At 42.9% G+C, this 25,136-nt stretch overlaps 1 protein-coding gene and 1 pseudogene across 1 annotated transcript in view; one reads left to right on the top strand and one right to left on the bottom strand.

Moving 5' to 3' along the window:
• LOC115135693 (metabotropic glutamate receptor 4-like) overlaps nucleotides 1-19,393 on the bottom strand; it is a 278,426-nt gene extending 259,033 nt beyond the window's left edge. Inside the window, exon 1 of the mRNA XM_029670652.2 lies at nucleotides 18,497-19,393. Within this exon, the coding sequence (XP_029526512.2) occupies nucleotides 18,497-19,042 (546 nt within the window). The 5' untranslated portion in view covers nucleotides 19,043-19,393. The remainder of the gene's footprint in view (nucleotides 1-18,496) is intronic.
• Nucleotides 12,940-15,166, top strand: LOC135574724 (general transcription factor II-I repeat domain-containing protein 2-like; annotated as a pseudogene).
• Nucleotides 19,394-25,136: the final 5,743 nt, after the last annotated feature.

Here is a 25,136-nt window from a genome sequence, read left to right as displayed (position 1 = left end):
GGAAACATCTAGGAACTACAAACGGCTCAGCCACGAAGTGGTAGGCCACACAAGATCACAGAACAGGACCGCCGAGTACTGTAAGCGAGTAAAAATGGTCTGTCCTCGGTTGGAACACTCACAACCGAGTTCCAAACTGCTTCTGGAAGCAACGTCAGCACAAGAACTGCTCGACATGAGCTTCATAAAATGGATATCAATGGCCGAGCAGCCCCACACAAGCCTAAGATCACCATGCTCAATGCCAAGCGTCAGCTGGAGTGGTGTAAAGCTTGCCGCCAAGCTTTACTACATTCATACTACATACCGTAATTGCTGGACTATAAGCCGCTACTTTTTTCCCACACTTTGAACCTCGCGGTTTATACAATGACGCGGCTAATTTATGGATTTTTCCCGCTTTCACAAGATTCATGCCGCCAAAAAACTGAGCACCGTCACATAATGTGACGTAAATCGAGCGCACTCAAACTTCCCATCATTCTGATTATGGTAGTAATTTTGTCACCCTCATCATGGCAAAGACACGGAGAAATGCATATGATGCAGCTTTCAAGTTGAAGGCGATCGATCTGGCTGTTGGAAAAGGGAATAGAGCTGTTGCACGGGAGCTTGGCCTTAATGAGTCAATGATAAGACGTTGGAAACAGCAGCGTGAGGAACTGACTCAGTGCAAAAAGACAACAAAAGCTTTCAGAGGGAAGAAAAGCAGATGGCCCAAACTAGAAAATGAGCTTGAAGACTGGGTCAACACACAGAGAGCAGACGGCCGAGGTGTTTCAACTGTGCAGATCCGACTGAAAGCCAAAACAATCGCCACCGCAATGAAGTTTGAGGATTTTAGAGGTGGACCATCGTGGTGTCTAAGATTTATGAGACGTAAGGGCCTGTCCATCAGGGTACGGACGAGTCTGTGTCCGCAGCTCCCTCCCGACTACGAGGAAAAAGTTTTAAACTTCCGCAAATTCACTGATGCAAAGATAGAGGAGCATTCCATCGGCCCGCACGACATCATAAATATGGATGAGGTTCCTCTGACGTTTGACCTGCCTCTCACTCGGACTGTCAACAGGAAAGGCGAATCATCCGTCACACTGAAAACAACTGGGCATGAAAAAACGCACTTCACCTGTGTTCTGAGCTGCACGGCAATCGGGAGAAAAGCTTCCACCGATGTTGATTTTTAAACGCATGACGATGCCTAAAGAAAAATTCCAGAGAGGAATTGTTATGAAAGTCAACAAGAAAGGATGGATGACGGAAGGCCTAATGCATGAATGGCATACGGAGTGTTACGGCAAGCGACCGGGAGGATTCTTTCACAAGAACAAGGCATTGCTCGTGTTGGACAGCATGAGGGCCATCATAAAAGATTCTGTGAAAGAAGCCATCAAGAGGACAAACTCAATTCCAGCTGTGATTCCTGGGGGCACAACAAAGTATTTGCAGCCACTGGACATCAGTGTAAATCGTGCATTTAAGGTGGCGCTCTGTGTTCAGTGGGAGGCTTGGATGACAAGTGGGGAGAAATCCTTCACTAAAACGGGCCGCATGCGAAGAGCCACTTATGGTCAAGTCTGCCAGTGGGTCCTGACAGCGTGGAGCATTGTCAAAAAATCCACTATCATCAACGGGTTTCGAAAGGCTGGACTGCTGCGTGTTGTTGAGGGCAGTTCAGTGGGGAATTTGCCTCCGGATGAAAGTGAAATGAAAACGATCCAACATCGGATGAAGCAATTCTGAGGCTATTCAACTCCGACACCGAAGGAGATGACTTCAGTGGTTTCAGTGCACAGGAGGAGGAAGATAGTGACCAATGACTTTACTGGTAGGCTACTGTTTAACTTTTGTTACAAGCCGTGTTTCGTTAAAGCCTATTTATTTTTGTTACAAGCCGTATTTCGTTAAAGCATATTTATTTTTGTTACAAGCCGTGTTTCGTTTAAAGGCTGTGTAAAGGTAATTTGTTTCAATGTACCGGTAGGCACCTGCGGCTTATGTACCGGTAGGCACTGCACACAGCTTATTTATGTACAAAATACTTTTAAAAACATTTTATCAGTTGGTGCGGTTTATATTCAGGTGCGCTTAATAGTCCAGCAATTACGGTACATTTAAAAACAGCACACACAGCCTCCCGGGGAAGCCCTAGCAAGGAATAAATTTGACGAACTGACTTGTTGGAAAGGTGGCATCCTAGTCACTGAGCTCTTCGGTAAGGCCATTCTACTGCCAATGTTTGTCTATGGAGATTGTAAGGCTATGTGCTCAATTTTATACACCTGCCAGCAATGGGAATGGCTAAAATAGCCAAATCCACTAATTTGAAGGGGTCTCCAAATACTTTTGTGTATCTATATAGTGTAGCTAATCAAATGGCTACCCGAACTACCTGCATTGATCATTTTTTGAGCTGACCCTACCCACACACTTACACCCCAACACACACAAACATTACATACGCCCACACATAAGCTAGCTTGCGCACACATGCATACACACACACACACACGCACGCACACATTCACACATGCTGCTGCTACTGTCTATGATCTATCCTGTTGCCTAGGCAATTAACATTTACCTATAAAGTGGGATTCAATTCTACTGTAATTTTTGTGTCAATGATCTGAGCTAAATTCTCAAATGTCAAAGTGGAACAAAAGTTCTAACATTTGTCAAATAAAATACCTAAATCTGACATATTAATTACATAAGTATTGAACCCCCTGAGTCAATACATTAGAAACACTTTTGGCAGTGATTGGAGCTGTGTGTCTTTCTGGGTAAGTTTCTAAGAGTTTTCCACACTTGTATTGTGCAATACTTGCACATTATTCTTTTCAAAATTCTTTAAGTTCTGTACAATTGGTTGTCGATCATTGCTAGATAACCATTTTCAAGCCTATTGAAGCCAAAACTATGACTGTCACTCACAAACATTCACTGTTTTCTTGGTAAGCTACTTCAGTGTAGATTTTCCTTGTTTTTAGGTTATTGTCCAGCTGAAATGTGGAATGCTGAACCAGGTTTTCCTCTAGGATTTTCCTCTGCTTATCTCGATTCTGTTTTTGTTTTTTTTTATCCAGAAAAACCCCTGTCCTTACCGATTGCAAGCATAGCTATGCTTGAAAATATGGAGAGTGGTTCTCAGTAATGTGTTGTATTGGATTGGCCCCAAAAATAACACTTTGTATTCAGGACAAAAAGTGAATTGCTTTGCCACATTTGTTTGTAGAATTACTTTAGTGCCTCGTTGCAAATAGGATGCATGTTTTGGAATATTTTTTTTTCTGTACAGACTTTTCACTTTGTCAATTAGGTTAGTACTGTGGACTAACTACAATGTTGATCCATCCTCAGTTCTCTCCTATCCAACCATTAAACTCTAAGTGTTAGAAAGTCCCCATTGGCCTCATGGTGAAATCCCTGAATGGGTTCTACTAAGCTAAAATACGGAATTGTTTTAAGATCGTCATACAATGGATCATTTAGCAATTTGAATTTGAGGACCTCTGTCGGTATATTTAAAAAAAAACATTTTTACAAAACTAATCTGATCAAATATTACATTTTTAATAGCCAATAGAAGCCCTTTGAATAACACTCAAGTGGCAAAACACAGCGAGAAAAAAAAATCACACGGTTTTGAAGTCTGTCCCGATATCTAGGAGATCTAAGAAAGCTCAGGATATATATATATATATACACACATATATACTGAGCTTTCTTAGATCTCCTAGATATCGGGACAGACTTCAAAACCGTGTGATTTTTTTTTCTCGCTGTGTTACATATATACATACACACACAGTGGGGCAAAAAAGTATTTAGTCAGCCACCAATTGTGCAAGTTCTCCCACTTAAAAATATGAGAGAGGCCTGTAATTTTCATCATAGGTACACTTCAACTATGACAGACAAAATGAGAAAACCAAATCCAGAAAATCACATTGTAGGATTTTGTAGGATTTATTTGCAAATTATGGTGGAAAATAAGTATTTGGTCAATTACAAAAGTTTCTCAATACTTTGTTATATACCCTTTTTTGGCAATGACAGAGGTCAAACATTTTCTGTAGGTCTTCACAAGGTTTTCACACACTGTTGCTGGTATTTTGGCCCATTCCTCCCTGCAGATCTCCTCTAGAACAGTGATGTTTTGGGGCTGTTCCTGGGCAACACGGACTTTCAACTCCCTCCAAAGATTTTCTATGGGGTTGAGATCTGGAGACTGGCTAGGCCACTACAGGACCTTGAAATGCTTCTTACGAAGCCACTCCTTCATTGCCCGGGCGGTGTGTTTGGGATCATTGTCATGCTGAAAGACCCAGCCACGTTTCATCTTCAATGCCCTTGCTGATGGAAGGAGGTTTTCACTCAAAATCTCACAATACATGGCCCCATTCATTCTTTCCTTTACACGGATCAGTCGTCCTGGTCCCTTTGCAGAAAAACAGCCCCAAAGCATGATGTTTCCACCCCCATGATTCACAGTAGGTATGGTGTTCTTTGGATGCAACTCTGCATTCTTTGTCCTCCAAACACGACGAGTTGAGTTTTTACCAAAAAGTTCTATTTTGGTTTCATCTGAACATATGACATTATCTCAATCTTCTTCTGGATCATCCATGTGCTCTCTAGCAAACTTCAGACGGGCCTGGACATGTCTTAGCTTAAGCAGAGGGGCACGTCTGGCACTGCAGGATTTGAGTCCCTGGCGGCGTAGTGTGTTACCGATGGTAGGCTTTGTTACTTTGGTCCCAGCTCTATGCAGGTCATTCACTAGGTCCCCCCGTGTGGTTCTGGGATTTTTGCTCACCGTTCTTGTGATCATTTTGACCCCACGGGGTGAGATCTTGCGTGGAGCCCCAGATCGAGGGAGATTATCAGTGGTCTTGTATGTCTTGCATTTCCTAATAATTGCTCCCACAGTTGATTTCTTCAAACCAAGCTGCTTACCTATTGCAGATTCAGTCTTCCCAGCCTGGTGCAGGTCTACAATTTTGTTTCCGGTGTCCTTTGACAGCTCTTTGGTCTTGGTCATAGTGGAGTTTGGAGTGTGACTGTTTGAGGTTGTGGACAGGTGTGTTTTATACTGATAACAAGTTCAAACAGGTGCCATTAATACAGGTAATGAGTGGAGGACAGAGGAGCCTCTTAAAAATAAGTTACAGGTCTGTGAGAGCCAGAATTCTTACTTGTTTGTAGGTGACCAAATACTTATTTTCCACCATAATTTGCAAATAAATTCATTAAAAATCCTACAATGTGATTTTCTAGAGAAAAAAAGTGTTCCTATGATGAAAATTGCAGGCCTCTCATCTTTTTAAGTGGGAGAACTTGCACAATTGGTGGCTGACTAGATACTTTTTTGCCCCACTGTATGTATGTATATATATATAAAATGTACACATATTTAACCCATTTTCTTGGCACAAAACTACCTCCATACCTGTATTTTTGTACTATATTTTTTTACCGATACCAGGTTACCTTCAGACGAGGATCTTGGGGCATCTGCAGGTCGTAGGAAAATAACACCGTGTTTGTAAGAGTCATATCTTTTCATTGAGGGGTCATATTAGTTAGTAGGCCAAACCGTTTGGACGGTAAGAAAAATGTCATTGCCCAGTCTTACCAAAAATATGTTAACGAGTGAGAAAAGAAACTTGCCATGAAGAGAATGTATTTAGGTGTAAAGAGCTACACAGGCCTGTTTGGTCTATCACCCTGGAATGAATGCATTGGGTAGGAGCCGTGACAGGCTGATATTGAGCAGCGCTGTTCATCTTGATTCAGCTGTCATCTCATAAATGAAGTGTTAAATCAATTCAGACATGGGTCCTCATCCCATGGTGTCACTCGCAGGTTTACAGGGGAATAGAAAAGGAGCATAAACGCAAGGAGCCGGAAGGGAAGGTGTGGATGCTGACATTTCCTGAGACCACTTCAGATGTCAGTGTTTCACCCTGCAGTGTGTTGACAGGGTTACAAACAGACTACTTAGAACCCCCCCCCGGATCTTGGACCTGGGAACCCATTGGAGTCAGGTACACATGTTTTATTGCAGCCCAGCACTAAGAACCCTGATTCAGCTAATCAACACTGTTTATTTGATCATGCAGATAGGTATTCATGAAAAACTGCATAAACTAAGCCTAAGGTGTGTTACAGAACCTTTTATTGAATTTGGTCCAAGGTCATTTCAGTTCAGAGTAAAATACATTTGGATTGGAATATATCAGAATCCAGTCTTACAGCTGTTTGGGCAATCAGCTACTGTGGTCATGTGATATGTGTGTGTCATATTTAATATAATGGGAGACAAGAAATATAATGGGAGACAAGGCCTCAGCATGGCTCTGCTAGAGTACCTGAATAACGGTGCTAGCTATGACTGAGACCAAGGTGCCAATTCAATCAAATTAAGAGAAAACACAGGTAAAGGATAGTGAACTAAAGAATACTCATGCTGGAGTTACCTTTTGAACTAGGCAAATTACACACGTTTTTACAAACGTTTTTATTAAGGTCCATCACTGTAATCCCTATCACCATTATTAGGGTTTGTTTCGTGAGTCTTGTTCACTCTGCCGTAGAGATTCAAAAAGTAAATGAACTCAACCAAGCCTGCCATGCTTACACTGCGGTCCCTTTTTTTAAGTAGAAGGATAACTTGGCGATTTAACAAAACATCCCTAATGGACTTGCAGGGAGAGACTACTGCAATAACAGTTTCATTTCAGTTGAACACTGTCCCACTGGCTCAGAGCCAAGTGTGGAAAAAGAAAAGCAAACAGCAAGACATGACGCCTGGAGCGCTGCTGTTAAAGGGGGCAATCAGCAGTTGCTACATCCATTTTTGGGACTTATAAATTAAGATGTACCAATTGATTCTTGAAGAATATAACTTTTATTAATGCTTCGTGATCTTAGTTCAACTCTCGTACCCCATCAGAACCCCAAAATATAAGCTTGTTTTACTCCGATATTTGCAAACAAAGTAAATGTAATCAAACACTGTATAGCCTAAAATCATGTTAAAACTATAGTTGTAATATCATATGATGGTCAGTCCTTGCATCCATAGCTCTGTCTATGAATTTGAGAGTGGTTACATTTCTCCAGCCCCATTACTCACTTTATCATCTAAACAGTGGCGGAGAGTATGCTTTGTTATTGTTTCAACGGCTCGGTTGCTCACAAACTTTCCCGAGGATTGCCACTTTGACGGAAAACTCCACCCAAAAACAGTATTTTGGAATTTGTTTCAATAGTCCATTCTTGACATCGTCTCAATGTTTTCCTTGTCAGCAATTAGGTTTTTGTTATGATGTAAAACACAATCATATTAGACATCATACAGGGATGATTTATGTATTTTGAAAGTTCCATATCTTGAAAACTTGATTGCTGACTAGCAAGTCCATTAAGAAATTTCCTTCTGTTTAAAAAAGTTTTATAATAGATCTCATTGCTCCTGGTCACAAAGGAACTTTTCCATCGTGTTTTGCACAATGTTTTCTTCAATGTTTACTTACTTCCTACTTTAATTGTAATTTCACAGATAACGGTGGAAATGCATTTTTTGTGGATCAAGACATGCCAGGAGGAAAGTAAATGAGTGTAGCAATATCACGTCTCTGTCGTAACATCTAAAGATAAGGAATTGGGTGTTTGAAGTTGGCAGTTTATTTACAATAGAAGAAACAGAATTTAACCAACCGACCTGTTGTCTTTCAAGTCCTGCCATCAGAGATACTTTCCCGAGGAAATATTACATATTTTCACTGCAGCCCCCTGGACCTCGTTGACGACTGAATGCAGCCCTCCGGCCCTCGTTGAAGACTGAATGCAGCCCCCCGGGGCAATAATTGGTTTGACACCCCTGGTCTAGACCTATGGCGTATGCTAGATTGGAACAGAGGCTTGAGAGGTGAGCAACCGAGCCGTCCCCTTTAGGGCTGTCAAACACCTATGGGATAGCATACTTGTGTCCCGGTTCCCTTTTTTCCTCCGTCTCTCTATTGATTGACCTGTAAATGGGAGACATTCACTGGCAGGAAGCAGACTGAAGCGGACCATCACAAACACATTTCCTTTAACCCCAATATAGCTGTACTCCTGTCACAACACGCCTCTCCAGCCAAAACACAATGGGTCAACAAAACTTGTAAAAAAAGGCTAAGAAGCTTAGCCACATTCAACGCATGCCTGTCAGTCAGCAACTCAGGCGCTTGAGTTCATTTAAATGAATCCAAAAAAATGTACATAGCAGCAGGAGTTGAACAATCCTGTAGTTTATTCCTAAATGCTAATTTTCTTTGAACTTTTTATTATCCCTAACAGCGTTGCATTATTCATACTAATGCCAGAATGTAAATAGTAGGATTTATTATGGCCTCATGCATAAAATTACTCCTGAGAGCATGCCAGAAAAGATCCCTTTTACTATCTGTTTGGAAAAAAACTCGGAGAAAGAAGAACAAGCAATGAACACTATGCACGGTGATGGCACGCCACAGTGGGGGTATCAATATTACATAAAGCATGTTGAGAAAGTTTACGGCTTGTGTATAACATCATGCCAGAGAACGTAACTTTCCACACAACCAAATGTGATGACGATTCTCTACTTAGCCTATCTCGGCTTTGTTGACCAAGGCATGTTCGGTTGGTACTATACCTTATCTCCCATGATGCTTTTACTGCTGTGTACTCTGATAAACATGCCACCGCGGCAACCGCCTGGTTGTGAAATGTGTAGGTGACGCGTGTCGCCTGGGTGAGGGCATCTGCTTTGCAAATAAATTATGAAATCACACAGCATGGCTGGTCTCTCAACATGAATTCTCCTTTGCTCAGCTGCCTGTCACAGTAGCTCCGTAGTAATGAGGAACAGGCTACATAGAGATGTTCTTGAGCTGCAGCTCGCCCCATGCTGCTGTTATGTGGGGTGGCAGGTAGCCTAGAGGTTAGAGCGTTGGACTAGTAACCGAAAAGTTGCAAGATGAATCCCCGAGCTGACGAGGTAAAAATCTGTTGTTCTGCCGCTGAACAAGGCAGTTAACCCACCGTTTCTAGGCCCTTATTGAAAATAAGAATGTGTTCTTAACTGACTTGCCAAGTTAAATAAAGATTAAATAAAAGGTGTGTAAAAAAAAAAATTTAAAAGTTGTATTTTATTTAAATCGGCGCCCAAAAAAATACAGTTTTGCGATTGTTATGAAAACTTGAAATCGGCCCTAATTAATTGGCCATTCCGATTAATCGGTCGACCTCTAGTTTCTATTGGACAAATCCAGGTATATTTATTCCCGTTTCGTTGCATTTGCTTCTGTTTTTTTACAATAGAAATAGTGGAATGAATACACCCCCGATCGCTCCTAAACACAGTTCACTTTCATAGCAGCCATGTTGTATTCCTTCTCGCATCTATTTGCTCTCGTCCCCCTCACCTTTTCCCCTCTCGCTTGTGGACTTCAATGCACAATACATCAGCTGTATGTGACCAGGCGAAAAACCTCTCCAAGACAAACCATATCATAACTGCTAGACACAGCCTAAATCGTTGTCACCATTAGCTAAAGTAACTGTTACGACTTCCTCCGAAGTCGGTCGCTCTCCTTGTTCGGGCAACGTTCGGCGGTCGACGTCACCGGTCTTCTAGCCATCGCCGATCCACCTTTCATTTTCCATTTGTTTTGTCTATTCTTCCAACACACCTGGTTTCAATTCCATCAATTACATGGTGTTTACTTAACCCTCGGTTCCCCACATGTACTTGTCTGGTATTGTAAGTGCTTGTGCACGTTATGTCTGTTTGTTTTTGTCCCATTGTATATATTGTTTTTGTTCAATGTGATTTTTATCATTAAAACTGAGCCGTTGTAACTGTCTTTGCTCTCCTGCGCCTGACTTCTCCACCGCCAGTACGCACGCCTTACAGTAACATCATAGTTATTTTAGCTATGTTGACTAACGCGTTAGTAAACACACTATAATCATGCGGTAACTTTACAGTGTACAGTCAGTAAGCATTTCAATAAGCAGGTTAGCACAATTGTATATGTTTTGTGCAGTATTTCTCAATGACAAAATGTGCATGAAAACGAGTCGTCTCTCAAAGAATGACAACAAAGACTTTATTGAAGAATCCCTACTGTTGACCAATCACCGACTAAGCAACAGACTTTGGCTCTGAACTTCGGCTTGCCTCCAGAAAATAATTGTGTGCCTGAACAGCCCAAAAAAAACAAACAGAAATCAAAACGTCATCATAATATATGCACGAACTCTACGGAATTGTTTCGGCTGGTAAGCATGCGGACGTAAGAAAGCAGGCACTGTACTGTAGTCATCCCTATGAATGAGGAGAGTGTTGACTCAACATGTGGCCAACTTCAGGTCCCTCAACACTGTACCTACATCACTGTACCTACATCACACGACTGTTTGATTATGCGGTTAGGTTGATGGGGGTCATGTAGGAGAGTAAAGGGGGTAGAGGGAGAAGAGATCAGAGTGAGACAAATTAAATATGTAGGGCTACCTCCTATAAAGGGGGGTAAGGGGAGAAGAGATCAGAGTGAGACAAATTAAATATGTAGAGCTACCTCCTATATACGGTAATGAACAGTGGAAGAGTGTTAATGATGCAGGACTTCCAAAAGGCTTCCCTGTGCGAATGGGATCAGAGACTGCTGTTGGAGATGTTCATTGCTGCACATTACGTGTAAGAAGTGTGTGTGTGTGTGTGTGTGTGTGTGTGTGTGTGTGTATCCCATCATGCTTGGCTCACTCAGGTCTATGCTTGCAGCCAGGCTGAGGAGGATGGAGAATGGAGTATACACCCTTCCTGGTTGGTACTGCCTATGGCAGCACATAAGCCCCAGGACAGTCACAGCCACGTCCCCTCATGCTCCCTGCCACATCCACAGGAGCTTGCTTTGATCACAGCCCTCTGCCACTTTGTTTGTGTAAATACCCATTCGTAACTGAGCCACCAGTCTTCATGGTGATACATGCAACTACAGTTTAGGGAGGGATCTGAGATATTGTTGGAAGTGGCTGTCTTATCTTATTTTTCATAAATTATTATTTGCCATATGCACCAAATACAACAGGTGTAGTAAACCTTACTAAATGTAAACCTTACTAAATAAATGTTTAACAGCCCTTAAGTTTATTTTTTGCTAACCTAAAGGGAAAGGGAAAAATAGTAACAATAAAATAGCAATAACAAGGCTATATACAAGGGGTACCGGTACTGAGTCAACATGCAGGGGTACAGGGTAGTTGAGGTAATTGAGGTAACATGTAGGTAGGGGTAAAGTGATTAGGCATAGATAATAACAAAGAGTAGCATCCAACATATATGAAGAGTGGGAGGGAATGTTAATGTGTGTGTTTGTGTGTGTGTAGTGTGTGTGTGTGTTGGACTGTCAGTGTAGTACGTGTGAATCTGTGGTTAGAATCCAGTTAGCCTGGGTAACAGAGTTGGTGCAATTCTATATATATATATATATATATATATATATATATACAAATAAAATAAGGGTGTCAATGCAAATAGTCCAGGTAGCCATTTGATCAAATGTTCAGCAGTCTTATGGCTTAAGCGTAGAAGCTGTTAAGGAGACCTTTGGTCCCAGACTTGTACTGGGTCATAAGCACTACCCTCTGTAGTGCCTTGAGGTTGGATGTTGAGCAGTTGCCATAGCAAGAGGTGATGCAGCCAGTCAGGATGCTCTCAATGGTGCAGCTGTACAATGTTTTGAGGATGTGTGCTCCCATGCCAAATCTTTTCAGCCTCCTGAGGGGGAATGGGCATTGTTATGACCTCCTCTTTACTGTGTTGGTGTTTTTGGACCATTAAAGGTCCTTAGTGATGTGGACACCAAGGAACTTGAAGGTCTCGACCCGCTCCACTACAGCCCCGTCGATGTAAATGGAGGCGTGCTCTCCCCTCCTTTTCCTGTAGTCCACGATCAGCTCCCTTGTCTTGCTCGCGTTGAGGGAGAGGTCGTTGTCCTGGCACCACACCGCCAGGTCTCTGACATCCTCCCTATAGGCTGTCTCATGGTCATTGATGATCAGGCATACCACCTTCATGTTGTCGGCAAACCTAATAATGGTGTTGGAGTCCTACGTGGCCACGCAGTCGTGGGTGAACGGAGTACAGGTGTGAAAGGGTAGTGTGGAGTGCAATAGATATTGCATCATCTGTGGATCTGTTTGAGCGGTATGCAAATTGGTGTGGGTCCAGGGTTTCTGGGATGATGGTGTTGATGTGAGCCATGACCTGCCATTCAAAGCATTTAATGGATAAAGATTTGGATGCTATGGGGCAGTAGTCATTTAGGCAGGTTACATTGGTGTTCTTGGGCACAGGGACTATGGTGGTCTTCTTGAAACATGTAGGTATTGCAGACTGGGTTAGGGAGAAGTTGAAAATCTGAAGACACTTGCCAGCTGATCAGCGCATGCTCTGAGTACAAGTCCTGGTAATCCGTCTGGCCCTGCGGCCTTGTGAATGTTAACCTGTTTAAAGGTCTTACAATGGCTACGGAGAGCGTAATCACACAGTCGACTGGAAAAGCTGGTGCTCTCAAGCATGTTTCAGTGTTGCTTGCCTCGAAAGTGAGAACCGAAGGCATTTAGCTCATCTGGTAAACTCACGTCACTGGGCAGCTCATTTGCCAAATGGAGAGCGAGGAGAGTTTATGTAATACAATGATCACAATTGTGACCGACCGCCTTGATTCGGTCTTATGTTGCAAAATTTGAAATTGTGTTTTTTACATTGGATCAAATCAGAGACAGAAAGCTACAAAATGGTATATCATACACTGCATTTGAGGTAAGATGGAAAAGTAATTCTGCTTTGAAAGTTGACAAACTTGTAACCTCTCTTTTGAGAAAAGGGCCTTTGAATGTTTTGGTCCCTATTGGAGAGCTCTTCTTTGTCTACACCCATTCAGCATCGTTCACACCCATCTCTTAAAGCACATATGTCAGAGTCAAGGCCCGCGGGCCACATCCGGCCCGCAAGAAGGTTTTTTACGGCCCCTGGGATGATCTTGATTTATTATTAGAACCGGCCCGCAGCAAGCCGGCAGCCCGCAGATCTTTTACACGCACCAATACTACATTTCCCACAATGCAAAGGTGACGCACCGAGCAGTAGGCTGCTTCATTTCAATATTTATTGGCACAGCAGTCGTCAGCATCACAGTAAAATTAACTTTCAGATACCCATCAAAAATGGCAAAACGGAAGGTGGATACTGAGAACCGGGGGTTTCAAACAAGGTGGGAGTCGGAGTATATGTTCACGAAGGTAGCTGGAAAACCTGTGTGTCTTCTGTGTGGAGAAAGTGTGGCGGTACTGAAAGAGTATAATCTGAGACGACATTATGAAACGAAACACGCGGACAAAAACAAGAATATGGACATGGAACAAAGGCTACAAAAGGCAGAGGAATTAAAACGAGGCCTCAAATCTCGACAGGCTCTGTTCAAAAAAGCCAAATCACAAGGCCAGGCTGCTGTCAAGGCCAGTTTTATTTTGGCAGAAGAGATCGCTAAATCAGCCCGGCCATTTACGGAGGGGGATTTCATCAAAAACTGCATGATTAAAGTTTGTGACGAAGTTTGCCCAGAAAAAAGGCAACTCTTTTTAAATGTGAGTCTGAGCAGAAACACCATTGCCGAGAGAGTAGACCAGTTGTCCATCAATCTAAAAGAGCAGCTTGTGAAAAAGGGAAAAGATTTTATTGCATATTCCTTGGCTGTTGAGGATGAGAGCACCGACATTTCTGACATTGCCCAGTTGTCAATTTTCATCCGCGGAGTGGACTCCAACCTAAGCGTGACAGAGGAGTTTTTGGCTTTACGTCCTATGCATGGCACAACTACGGGGCATGATTTGTATGAAGAGGTGTCAAGATGTGTAAATGAGATGGAGCTGCCTTGGGAAAAACTCGTGGGTTTGACAACCGACGGAGCACCTGCGATGTGTGGACACAGGAGCGGACTGGTGGCGAAGATACGGGAAAAGTTGCAAGAGGAAAACGCGACAGGTGAGCTGACAGCTTATCATTGTATCATACACCAGGAAGCGTTGTGCGGTAAAGCCTTGAAAATGGAGCATGTAATGAGCATCATCACGCGCACAGTTAACTTTATCAGAGCCAAAGGTTTGAATCACCGCCAGTTCAAGGCATTTCTGACGGAGTTAGAAACGGAGCATGGTGATTTGCCTTATCACACAGAGGTGCGATGGCTAAGCCAGGGAAAGGTGCTTCAAAGATGTTTCGAGCTTCGTGAGGAGATTTGTCTGTTCTTGGACAGCAAAGGGAAAGACACAACACAACTCCGAGACGAAATGTTTCTGTGTGAAATGGCTTTTCTGTGTGACATTACGAGTCATCTGAATGCAATAAACTTGCAGCTGCAGGGTCGGGATCGTGTCATCTCTGATATGTACAGTACAGTGAAGGCATTTAAAACCAAACTGACTCTGTGGGAGACGCAGATGCGGAAAGAAAATTTGAGCCACTTTCCCAGCTGCCAGACCATGAAAGAGAAGCTCTCTACCAGTGCGTTCCCGAGCACACAGTTGGCTGATAAAATAGGTATGCTTGCCGCTGACTTTCGACGCCGATTTGCTGACTTTGAAGCACAAAAAGCAGGTTGGAACTGCTCGGTAACCCATTTGCTGTTGACGTGGAAAGCTCACCACCAAACCTCCAAATGGAGTTGATTGACCTCCAATGCAATGATGCACTGAGGGCAAAATATGCGGCAGTGGGTGCTGCGGAGTTCGCCCGTTTCCTCCCGGCACAATGCCCCAGCTGCGCATCCAGGCTGCTCAAACGTTGTCTATGTTTGGCAGCACATACCTGTGTGAACAACTGTTTTCTTTGATGAACCTGAACAAAACATCACACAGAAGTCGACTTACTGCTGAACACCTCCACTCAATTCTGAGGATTTCTTCAGCTCAGAGCCTTACCCCGAACATTGATGAACTTGTGGAAAAGATGGGACACCACCAAGTATCACCCTCAACCTCAAACAAGTGAACATTACTGTGCAATCACATATTTAGAGTTTTTACTCAGTTCAAGTTTAAAAGTTAAAATTTAATATTTGTTTTCACTGCATGTTACTTCTCCTTAAACAAAGTGTTGTTTTTGATTAATAGATTTTTGCACTTTATTTTTTGTATTTCAATCCAATTATATTTTAAAAATATTTCAGTTGAGTGGATGATAGAAAATTGCTATTATTGTTTTTTCTTTGAAGTAAATTTAGCCCACTTTTGCTAAAATAGAAAATATAGTCTACTGATGGTGCCTTGAATACCGGTTTCTTTCATTTAATGTTCATGTTATGGGGATATTTATATAAAGGAAATTTGTCTTTTGTGTCTGTTGAAAATTAAAGATTACTGACAGAGCCATAAGAAAATATTGCTTTATTTATCTGATCATATTGTAATATATTTGTTAGGTTTTCAGTAGGTTCAATTAGGTTCACTAGACTATATGCGTCATTTAAAAATTTTTCAATGAACATTCGAACAGTCCGGCCCTCGTCTTGTAGCTGATTTTTTTATTTGGCCCTCCGTCCATTTGACTTTGACACCCCTGTCTTAAAGGGTCAAGCACCCAAACTAACTGGCTAAAGCTGGCTAGCTTGCTAGCTACTTCTAGACACAAAGTAGAGAACAGCTTACTGACCATTTTACTCGCCCTAGCAGAGCTGGTTAGGCTGTTTTTATGTTATCCAGAGTGTTGGTGACTGCAACTGTGCTGCTGGCAACAATTTACTCTTTTTGCCAACGTTTACTGACGCTAGCCATAGCAATCGGGTGTTGAGCGTTCGTAAATTTGTCAGTTATTCAGCGCTCTCGCACATTCATAGGTAGCTAGGTAAACAATGAACCATAGTCCCAACTCATGATGTTACTACCTTGCATGAATCTGCAGGTAGCTAACCAACCAGGTTCAATGTTAGCAAAGCAAATGGCTCTGAGATATGAAATAAGACCATACACATAACGTTAGCTAGCATTTACATTTTAACTTGACATGAAAACGACTTTCTGTCAATTAGAAACGTGTAATATCTGTAAATGTAACTCTACACTCTAAAAATGAGGGGTTTAGCAAAGGTTCTAAGATTCTTCTAAGAACCAACTACGGAGGTTCCTAGAAGAACCTTAGGCTTCTTGGCACTAAAAATTGCCCCCAAAAGGTTCTTCCAAGAAGCCCATAGGAGGTGGGGTTCATCGAGGAACCTCCTTAGTTGGTGAGGGTTCATGCAGAAACCAAGCTGCCCAACTGAACCACTTGTAAAGAATGTGAGGATCTCCTCAATTTAAGTTAAGGTTTGTCCCTTGTATGATATAAATTGACATTATTCTATGATTATACCATCTCTTTTCATATTTGTGCAAATGTTTCTAAAACAGAAAATGGACAAAATTCAATGGATATCAATCAACAATAAGGTAAGAATATGTAGGCTTTAAGAATATGTTGAAGGCTAGCTGTATTGGGTGCAGATTACTGAACTGCTCACTTTTTGTGTCTATGTCTGCAGGTATACAGACAAGGAGGCATATCAAATGCCCTGCAAAATCATTCTGGCTATGGATAAGGAGAACATCAACAAGGGACAGGATATACCCATTGGACTTGAGGCTCTGATGGGAGTTTACCTTATATTTATATTTTTAATTCTGCTTTGCCATTAAGATCATAATAAATACTGAGGACTAAAATATTGTGTTATTATTAATAATAATAATAATAATAATAATAATAGGGGAGGTGGGTTAGTTAAAAAATTAACCACAAAAGGTTATTTAAGGATCCATTAAAAGAGGTTATTCGAAGAACTTAGACTTATAGGGGTTCCCCCACAGTTTAAATTTGTAAAAACCCCTAAAGGATACTCCAGGAACCTTTACTTTTAGGGTGTAGACTATCTTACCGTATACATCATGGATGGATGCTTCTCCCTGTCACGGTTGCCCTTAGTTTGAAGATGTAATCTGGAGACAGGTGTTTTCCCCATCTCATTAGCTATCATACTCTAATTCCACTGATTTCAAAACTCGGTCCTCCAGAAACTGGAGAGCAATACTTAAGCAGTTCTACTCGGAGATATAGTTTTTTTTTTTAAGATGCGTTAGACAGGATTACCAACACATACTAACCAGCTAAAATAGACAGAAGTGTGCTATATGGCAGACCAATCCAAACTCATCTCTAGGCATGTCCAGCACACTCATTATCTCAGCCAATCATGACTGGCGGCCTTTTTCTGTAACTAAACAAACTAGGCACGTAATTTAACAATTTGAATCGTATTTACAGATGCATACAAGTTTGTTATTAAGGCACATTAAAGTTTGCATGTTCAAGGAAAACGCATTTTCCGAAAAAAAAACATTTTGATTTCATTTAAACAGTCTGCATTCAGATGGCTCTCCTGTGAAGTAGTGACCCCGCAACATATTCCTAGTTTCCTGAAACGAGTTAGTGAGATGTTTAGTAATAGATAAGCAAAATATCCAATTGGTCTTAAAACACAGCCTGAATGCATGCCTTCCAAGAGAGTAAAGGCAACACATTTCTTATCAAAAGGAAGAAATGACTCAATGAGCCAACACCACCGATCAAACCAGAGCAACAGAAGACGCAGCATAAACAGATCAGCATTTAAGAAGTTATTTCTAGGGCTGGGTGGACGGGGCTTATAAATCAGTGAAACCACGGGATTGGTATGTGCTATGAACAAGGACAGCATGTGGATGAAAATGACTTTTCCTATCACAGGGTCGATCAAAGAACGGAATCCAGGTCGAAAGAGAAATTTATGAGCAGACAATGAAATGAACTAATGTTGCATCCTGTTATTTAGTATGTTGAGAGCATAGAGATGTACCAGAGTGCATCGCCTATCTTTGCATGTGTGCCATCTATCCAACTCTTTGGGTTAGAGGCAATAATTGTGACAATTTAGCAGTCCTCAGATTGAGATGGCCAATGGCATTACTTTAGGATTATGGGAACTATGGTGTGGAGGCAGAGATTTTTTTCTCAATATTTTTTTTTTTTGTCATTTAGCAGACACTCTTATCCAGAGTCACTTACAGTAGAGTGCATATATTTTCATACCTATTTTCATACTGGTTCCCTGTGGGAATCGAACGTACAACCCTGGCGTTACAAGCACCATAATCTGCAAACTGAGCTACATGTCTCAGTCATTATTTATTCATGCTCTTCTTTCCAAATATCAACGAACCAAATTGTGCTCGAATAGAATGTTTTCCCAGGAATGAGGATAACATTCCCAACTAGATCTAACACAGAACAAACACCACAGTATACATACATCAGATACTCACTAACACTGCAAACAAACCACAACCACACACAAGTAGTAAATCACCACCAAGGTGTGGTCCTTACCTTGAAGAGCCGCAGTATGTTGGCCACCATGATTGACACAGAGCTGGACGAGGCTCCGATGACTCCCACCACCCTCTCAGGCTTGGTGATGATGGGTGCCCCCCCGCCGAGACACTTGACGTCCGTCCCATCCTTCTCGATGAGAGCCTGGACGAAGGTGAGTGACTGCTCCAGGGCGTGGGTATCCCGGGAACACGTGTCTAGGATGCGCGCCCCCAGCGTGATATTGGGAAGCAGGGAATGGTCGTTGTTGATACGGTCCAGGGCGAACAGCATGGCCTCCAGACGATGGATCCCCTTCTCCTTCTTCAGCTCCCCGCAGGCCTTGCCTTCGTTGCCCCTGGAGTGCACGGGGAACAGGCCTCCCAGGGAGATATCCCCGTCGATGCGGATGGAGTTGAGGTGTGTGCCGCTCGGGACTTTGGGTTTAGCGGCTTGGGCGGCCGTGAGAGAGCAGTAAAGAAGGAGTAAGAGCCTGATCAGGCTGCCTCTGTGACAGATCCTGCCAGTCCGATGCAGAGCACACCCCTGGGGCTGAGACACCATGACCACAGCCCAGACACAAATCAAGACACACTCTAGAAACCAGCGGAATCAGGATCACAAAGAACACTAGTCTACTCTATATCCAGAGGGTTAATCTTAATAATACCTCTTGAAGCAGTGGGCACAGAACAGGCGTCCTCTCATGTTGCTTTGCTCTTAGAAGCACTCAATTATAATAGGAGCATTCATTTAGATGGCTCTTCAAAGGATATCTCCTCTTCCTTTCTTACATATGCATCTCCTTCTTTCCTCCTCACTCCATGGTCTGACCAACGTGGTATGCACTCCTCTGCCCACTGTGCTCCTCGGCACACTGTAACTCACCACCCTGCCTATGGAGATCCCTCACAGGGGGGGTTCAGGCCGCTCAGGTCTCCGGGCTGCTGAGTGAATTCCTGCAAGATAAAGCAAAGTAGAAGCGATGAGACACACCACACAGTGACAGAGGGGCTAGATATGAGAGAAGGGATTCGTGTTGGTTTGAGATTTTCACTGCTTTCTTTTTCTGTCTCAACTCCTTTTGCTGCAATCATGTGTGGAATGATGAGATGATTTTTTTTCTCTCAATCTCACACGCTCTCTCTCTCCCTCCTCCCTCTTCTCCCTCCCTACTCACCTCTCCATATTGAATTTAAAAGGGTTGCCATGGACTCCCAAGGTCGAAAGGCATGAAAGTCAGCTCCCAAACTCCTCTTTTCAACATACTCAGTAAGAAACGCTGCCTACTGTACTAATGTGCCTACCATTGTTAGGTTGCTACACATCATACACAAAATGTTATCTCATGTCTTGATTACATGTCCAAGATCTCTCTAGGAACTTACAGTGGGGCGCTAAAGTGGCACTCCAGTCTCCTTTCACTTCAATGATTAGCTCTTTTTCCATCTATTGCTCCTCTATTGTTCCCGCAATAATGAGGGGAGGCCGATTACATCACATCAGACCAACTCCTTGAATGGCCTACTCCTTGAAGTTTGCAGTTTTGTCAACAACAAAAAACACTATTTTGCTCAATGCGTTTTGTTTTTTTTACCCTAAAGTGTACATGCGTGTATTTACACTTGGGATATTGTTTTTCAACAGTAAATGCTCAAAAATAGCTGGAGGGCTGATTTGAATGAGATATTTTTTGTTGGTGACTCTCTCATCCATACAATTCTATTGATTATAACATTTCCCTGTATTCAAAGATGACACTAAAAGGCAAAAACAGACCAACATGTTAAGTTGGGAGTGTCTTTTATACAAATTCACCATGCTATTGACACAATATCCCTTCTGTTGGATGACATATCACAGAGGAGGCAGATATTGGATGAATCATCACACATTCTCCTCCTTTTCTATTCTTCCATCAGCCCATTTCCCACTCCATTCTTCCCTACACCCACAACGCTGGCATATCTGAGACTGCGCCTTGGACGGCATAAAACCGTAGGGATGGTTTCTCTGAAGAGACTGTGAAATTGTAATGATGACATTACTACAGAAGGAAAGCTGCTTTGATACAGGAGTAGGTAAGAGGGGAAATGTCCTCAGGAGAACTAGCGTTTCATAGTTAAACCCATAGTGTGACATGGTTCTTTAACTCTACACGCCCACAGTCACTTGTGTGAAGAAAGAGTCCCAAGCTAGCCCAGATGGGATTCAATTCCACAAATCCTACTGAAGGACAGTGTAGAATAAGAGTGTCATTGGACAAGTAGAATAACCTCTATTCATTGATCTGGAGCAGCGTTTCCCAAACTCAGTTCTGGGGACCCCAACGGGTGCACATTTAGTTTTCTGGCATAGTCCTACACAGCTGATTAAAATCATCAAAGCTTGATGATGATTTCATTATGATGTTCTGGAGAACTGCTTGTGAAACAACTTCTGATGGGAAAACAAGGCTTTCTGAAGAATCTGGGTCTTTCACCAAATTGTGTCGAAAAATCAAATCAAATCACATTTTATTTGTCACATACACATGGTTAGCAGATGTTAATGCGAGTGTAGCGAAATGCTTGTGCTTCTAGTTCTGGCAATGCAGTAATAACCAACAAGTAATCTAGCTAACAATTCCAAAACTACTACCTTATAGACAAGTGTAAGGGGATAAGAATATAAAGATATATGAGTGAGTGATGGTACAGAGCGGCATAGGCAAGATACAGTAGATGGTATTGAGTGCAGTATATACATATGAGATGAGTATGTAAACAAAGTGGCATTGTTAAAGTGGCTAGTGATACATGTATTACATAAAGATGGAGTAGATAATATAGAGTACAGTATATACATATACATATGAGATGAATAATGTAGGGTATGTAAACATTATATTAGGTAGCATTGTTTAAAGTGGCTAGTGATATATTTTACATCATTTCCCATCAATTCCCATTATTAAAGTGGCTGGAGTTGAGTCAGTGTGTTGGCAGCAGCCACTCAATGTTAGTGGTGGCTGTTTAACAGCCTGATGGCATGGAGATAGAAGCTGTTTTTCAGTCTCTCGGTCCCAGCTTTGATGCACCTGTACTGACCTCGACTTCTGGATGATAGCGGGGTGAACAGGCAGTGGCTCGGGTGGTTGTTGTCCTTGATGATCTTTATGGCCTTCCTGTGACATCGGGTGGTGTAGGTGTCCTGGAGGGCAGGTAGTTTGCCCCTGGTGATGCGTTGTGCAGACCTCACTACCCTCTGGAGAGCCTTACGGTTGTGGGCGGAGCAGTTGCCGTACCAGGCGGTGATACAGCCTGACAGGATGCTCTCGATTGTGCATCTGTAGAAGTTTGTGAGTGCTTTTGGTGACAAGCCAAATTTCTTCAGCCTCCTGAGGTTGAAGAGGCGCTGCTGCGCCTTCTTCACGATGCTGTCTGCGTGGGTGGACCAATTCAGTTTGTCTGTGATGTGTACGCCAAGGAACTTAAAACTTACTAACCTCTCCACTACTGTCCCATCAATGTGGATAGGGGGGTGTTCCCTCTGCTGTTTCCTGAAGTCCACAATCATCTCCTTAGTTTTGTTGATGTTGAGTGTGAGGTTATTTTCCTGACACCACACTCCGAGGGCCCTCACCTCCTCCCTGTAGGCCGTCTCGTCGTTGTTGGTAATCAAGCATACCACTGTTGTGTCGTCCGCAAACTTGATGACTTGATGATTGAGTTGGAGGCGTGCATGGCCACTCAGTCGTGGGTGAACAGGGAGTACAGGAGAGGGCTCAGAACGCACCCTTGTGGGGCCCCAGTGTTGAGGATCAGCGGGGTGGAAATGTTGTTGCCTACCCTCACCACCTGGGGGCGGCCCGTCAGGAAGTCCAGTACCCAGTTGCACAGGGCGGGTTCGAGACCCAGGGTCTCAAGCTTGATGACGAGCTTAGAGGGCACTATGGGGTTAAATGCCGAGCTGTAGTCGATGAACAGCATTCTCACATAGGTATTCCTCTTGTCCAGATGGGTTAGGGCAGTGTGCAGTGTGGTTGAGATTGCATCGTCTGTGGACCTATTTGGGCGGTAAGCAAATTGGAGTGGGTCTAGGGTGTCAGGTAGGGTGGAGGTGATATGGTCCTTGACTAGTCTCTCAAAGCACTTCATGATGACGGAAGTGAGTGCTACGGGGTGGTAGTCGTTTAGCTCAGTTACCTTAGCTTTCTTGGGAACAGGAACAATGGTGGCCCTCTTGAAGCATGTGGGAACAACAGACTGGGATAGGGATTGATTGAATATGTCCGTAAACACACCAGCCAGCTGGTCTGCGCATGCTCTGAGGGTGCGGCTGGGGATGCCGTCTGGGCCTACAGCCTTGCGAGGGTTGACACGTTTAAATGTTTTCCTCATGTCGGCTGCAGTGAAGGAGAGTCCGCATGTTTTAGTTGCGGGCCGTGTCAGTGGCACTGTATTGTCCTCAAAGCGGGCAAAAAAGTTATTTAGTCTGCCTGGGAGAAAGACATCCTGGTCCGTGACTGGGCTTGTTTTCTTTTTGTAATCCGTGATTGACTGTAGACCCTGCCACATACCTCGTGTCTGAGCCGTTGAATTGAGATTCTACTTTGTCTCTATACTTACGCTTAGCTTGTTTGATTGCCTTGCGGAGGGAATAGTTACACGGTTTATATTCGGTCATGTTTCCGGTCACCTTGCCCTGATTAAAAGCAGTGGTTCGGGCTTTCAGTTTCACTCGAATGCTGCCATCAATCCACGGTTTCTGGTTTGGGAATGTTTTAATCGTTGCTATGGGAACGACATCTTCAACGCACGTTCTAATGAACTCGCTCACCGAATCAGCGTATTCGTCAATGTTGTTGTCTGACGCAATACGAAACATATCCCAGTCCACGTGATGGAAGCAGTCTTGGAGTGTGGAATCAGATTGGTCGGACCAGCGTTGAACAGACCTCAGCGCGGGAGCTTCTTGTTTTAGTTTCTGTCTGTAGGCAGGGATCAACAAAATGGAGTCGTGGTCAGCTTTTCCAAAAGGAGGGCGGGGCAGGGCCTTATATGCGTCGCGGAAGTTAGAATAGCAGTGATCCAAGGTTTTTCCAGCCCTGGTTGCGCAATCGATATGTTGATCAAATTTAGGGAGTCTTGTTTTCAGATTAGCCTTGTTAAAATCCCCAGCTACAATGAATGCAGCCTCCGGATAAATGGATTCCAGTTTGCAAAGAGTCAAATAAAGTTCGTTCAGAGCCATCGATGTGTCTGCTTGGGGGGGAATATATATTGGCTGTGATTTTAATCGAAGAGAATTCCCTTGGAAGATAATGCGGTCGACATTTGATTGTGAGGAATTCTAAATCAGGTGAACAGAAGGACTTGAGTACCTGTAACGGTTCATTACTTAGAGCTTTAAGCACAATGCATATTAAGGGCATCTGCTGGTCAGTAATAAATAGCAGCGGCTGGTGTTTATATAGCACAGGGATGTAGTCGGCTCAATTGGATCAATTTCCCAATATTGAACTTAGTCGAGGTCTCAACTTACTGTTGGGAGTTAAAATAGTAGAATACACAAGGTACAATTAAAACATTTCACTTAGGGCCCCCAAAAGGCTAGAGCTGTCTCTGACTGGATTTGTGGGTATGGATGGGGGTACGCAGACCCGAGTGCCACTGCGGCCTGTCATGATGAGTTCAGATTTTTTGTGACCCTAATCCCCATCAAGGTTTCCCATCCCTAATATAGAAGTTTCTCCCACATTGTTAATCAAAACTCCATGGCGTAGCGGTTAGTCAAAGGTTTTGAAATCTAATACTCATTTAAAATATGAGGTTTGCATCTTACATTATGCATCCCTTTTTTGCCTCCAAGTTCACTATTTTGGCCCCAAAAAACGATGAATCCATGGCATTACTTAGGATACGTAGAAGAAAAGCTTTAATATCATAGGCGATATTGCGACATGCCTGGTTTTGCCTCTCTACATTTCACTGACATTCACAACTCAACAATCATCTACACTGAACAAAAATATAAAAACGCAACATGTAAAGTGTTTCATGAGCTGAAATAAAAGAACGCAGATATTTTCCATACCCACAAATAGCTTATTTCTCTCAAATTGTGAGCACACATTTGTTTACATCCCTGTTAGTGAGCATTTATCCTTTGCCAAGATAATCCATCCACCTGACAAGAAGCTAATTAGGCAGCATGATCATTACACAGGTGCATCTTGTGCTGGGGACAATAAAAGGCCACTAAACTGTGCAGTTTTGTAACACAGTGCCACAGATGTCTGAAGTTGAGGGAGGTATGCTGACTGTAGGCATGTCCTCTAGAGCTATTGCCAGAAAAGTTTACGTTAATTTCTCTACCATAAACCACCTCCAACGTAACTTTAGAGAATTTGGCAGTATGTCCAACCGGCCTTACAAGCGCAGACCACGTATATGGCTGATGTCAACGTTGTGAACAGAGTGCCCCATGGTGGCGGTGGGGTTATGGTATGGACAAGCATAAGCTATGGACAATGAACCCAATTTTGCATTTAATAGAGATACTGTGACGAGGCCCTGAGGCCAATTGTTGAGCCAATCATCTGCCTCCATCACCTTATGTTTCAGCATGATAATGCACGGCACAAGGATCTGTACATTCCACAGGCCACAATCAA

This window comes from Oncorhynchus nerka, linkage group LG2 (assembly GCF_034236695.1).
Source record: "Oncorhynchus nerka isolate Pitt River linkage group LG2, Oner_Uvic_2.0, whole genome shotgun sequence".
NCBI lineage: Eukaryota > Metazoa > Chordata > Actinopteri > Salmoniformes > Salmonidae > Oncorhynchus > Oncorhynchus nerka.
The sequence above is the reverse complement of the archived record's forward strand: the minus strand, read 5'-3'. Positions and strand labels throughout refer to the sequence as shown.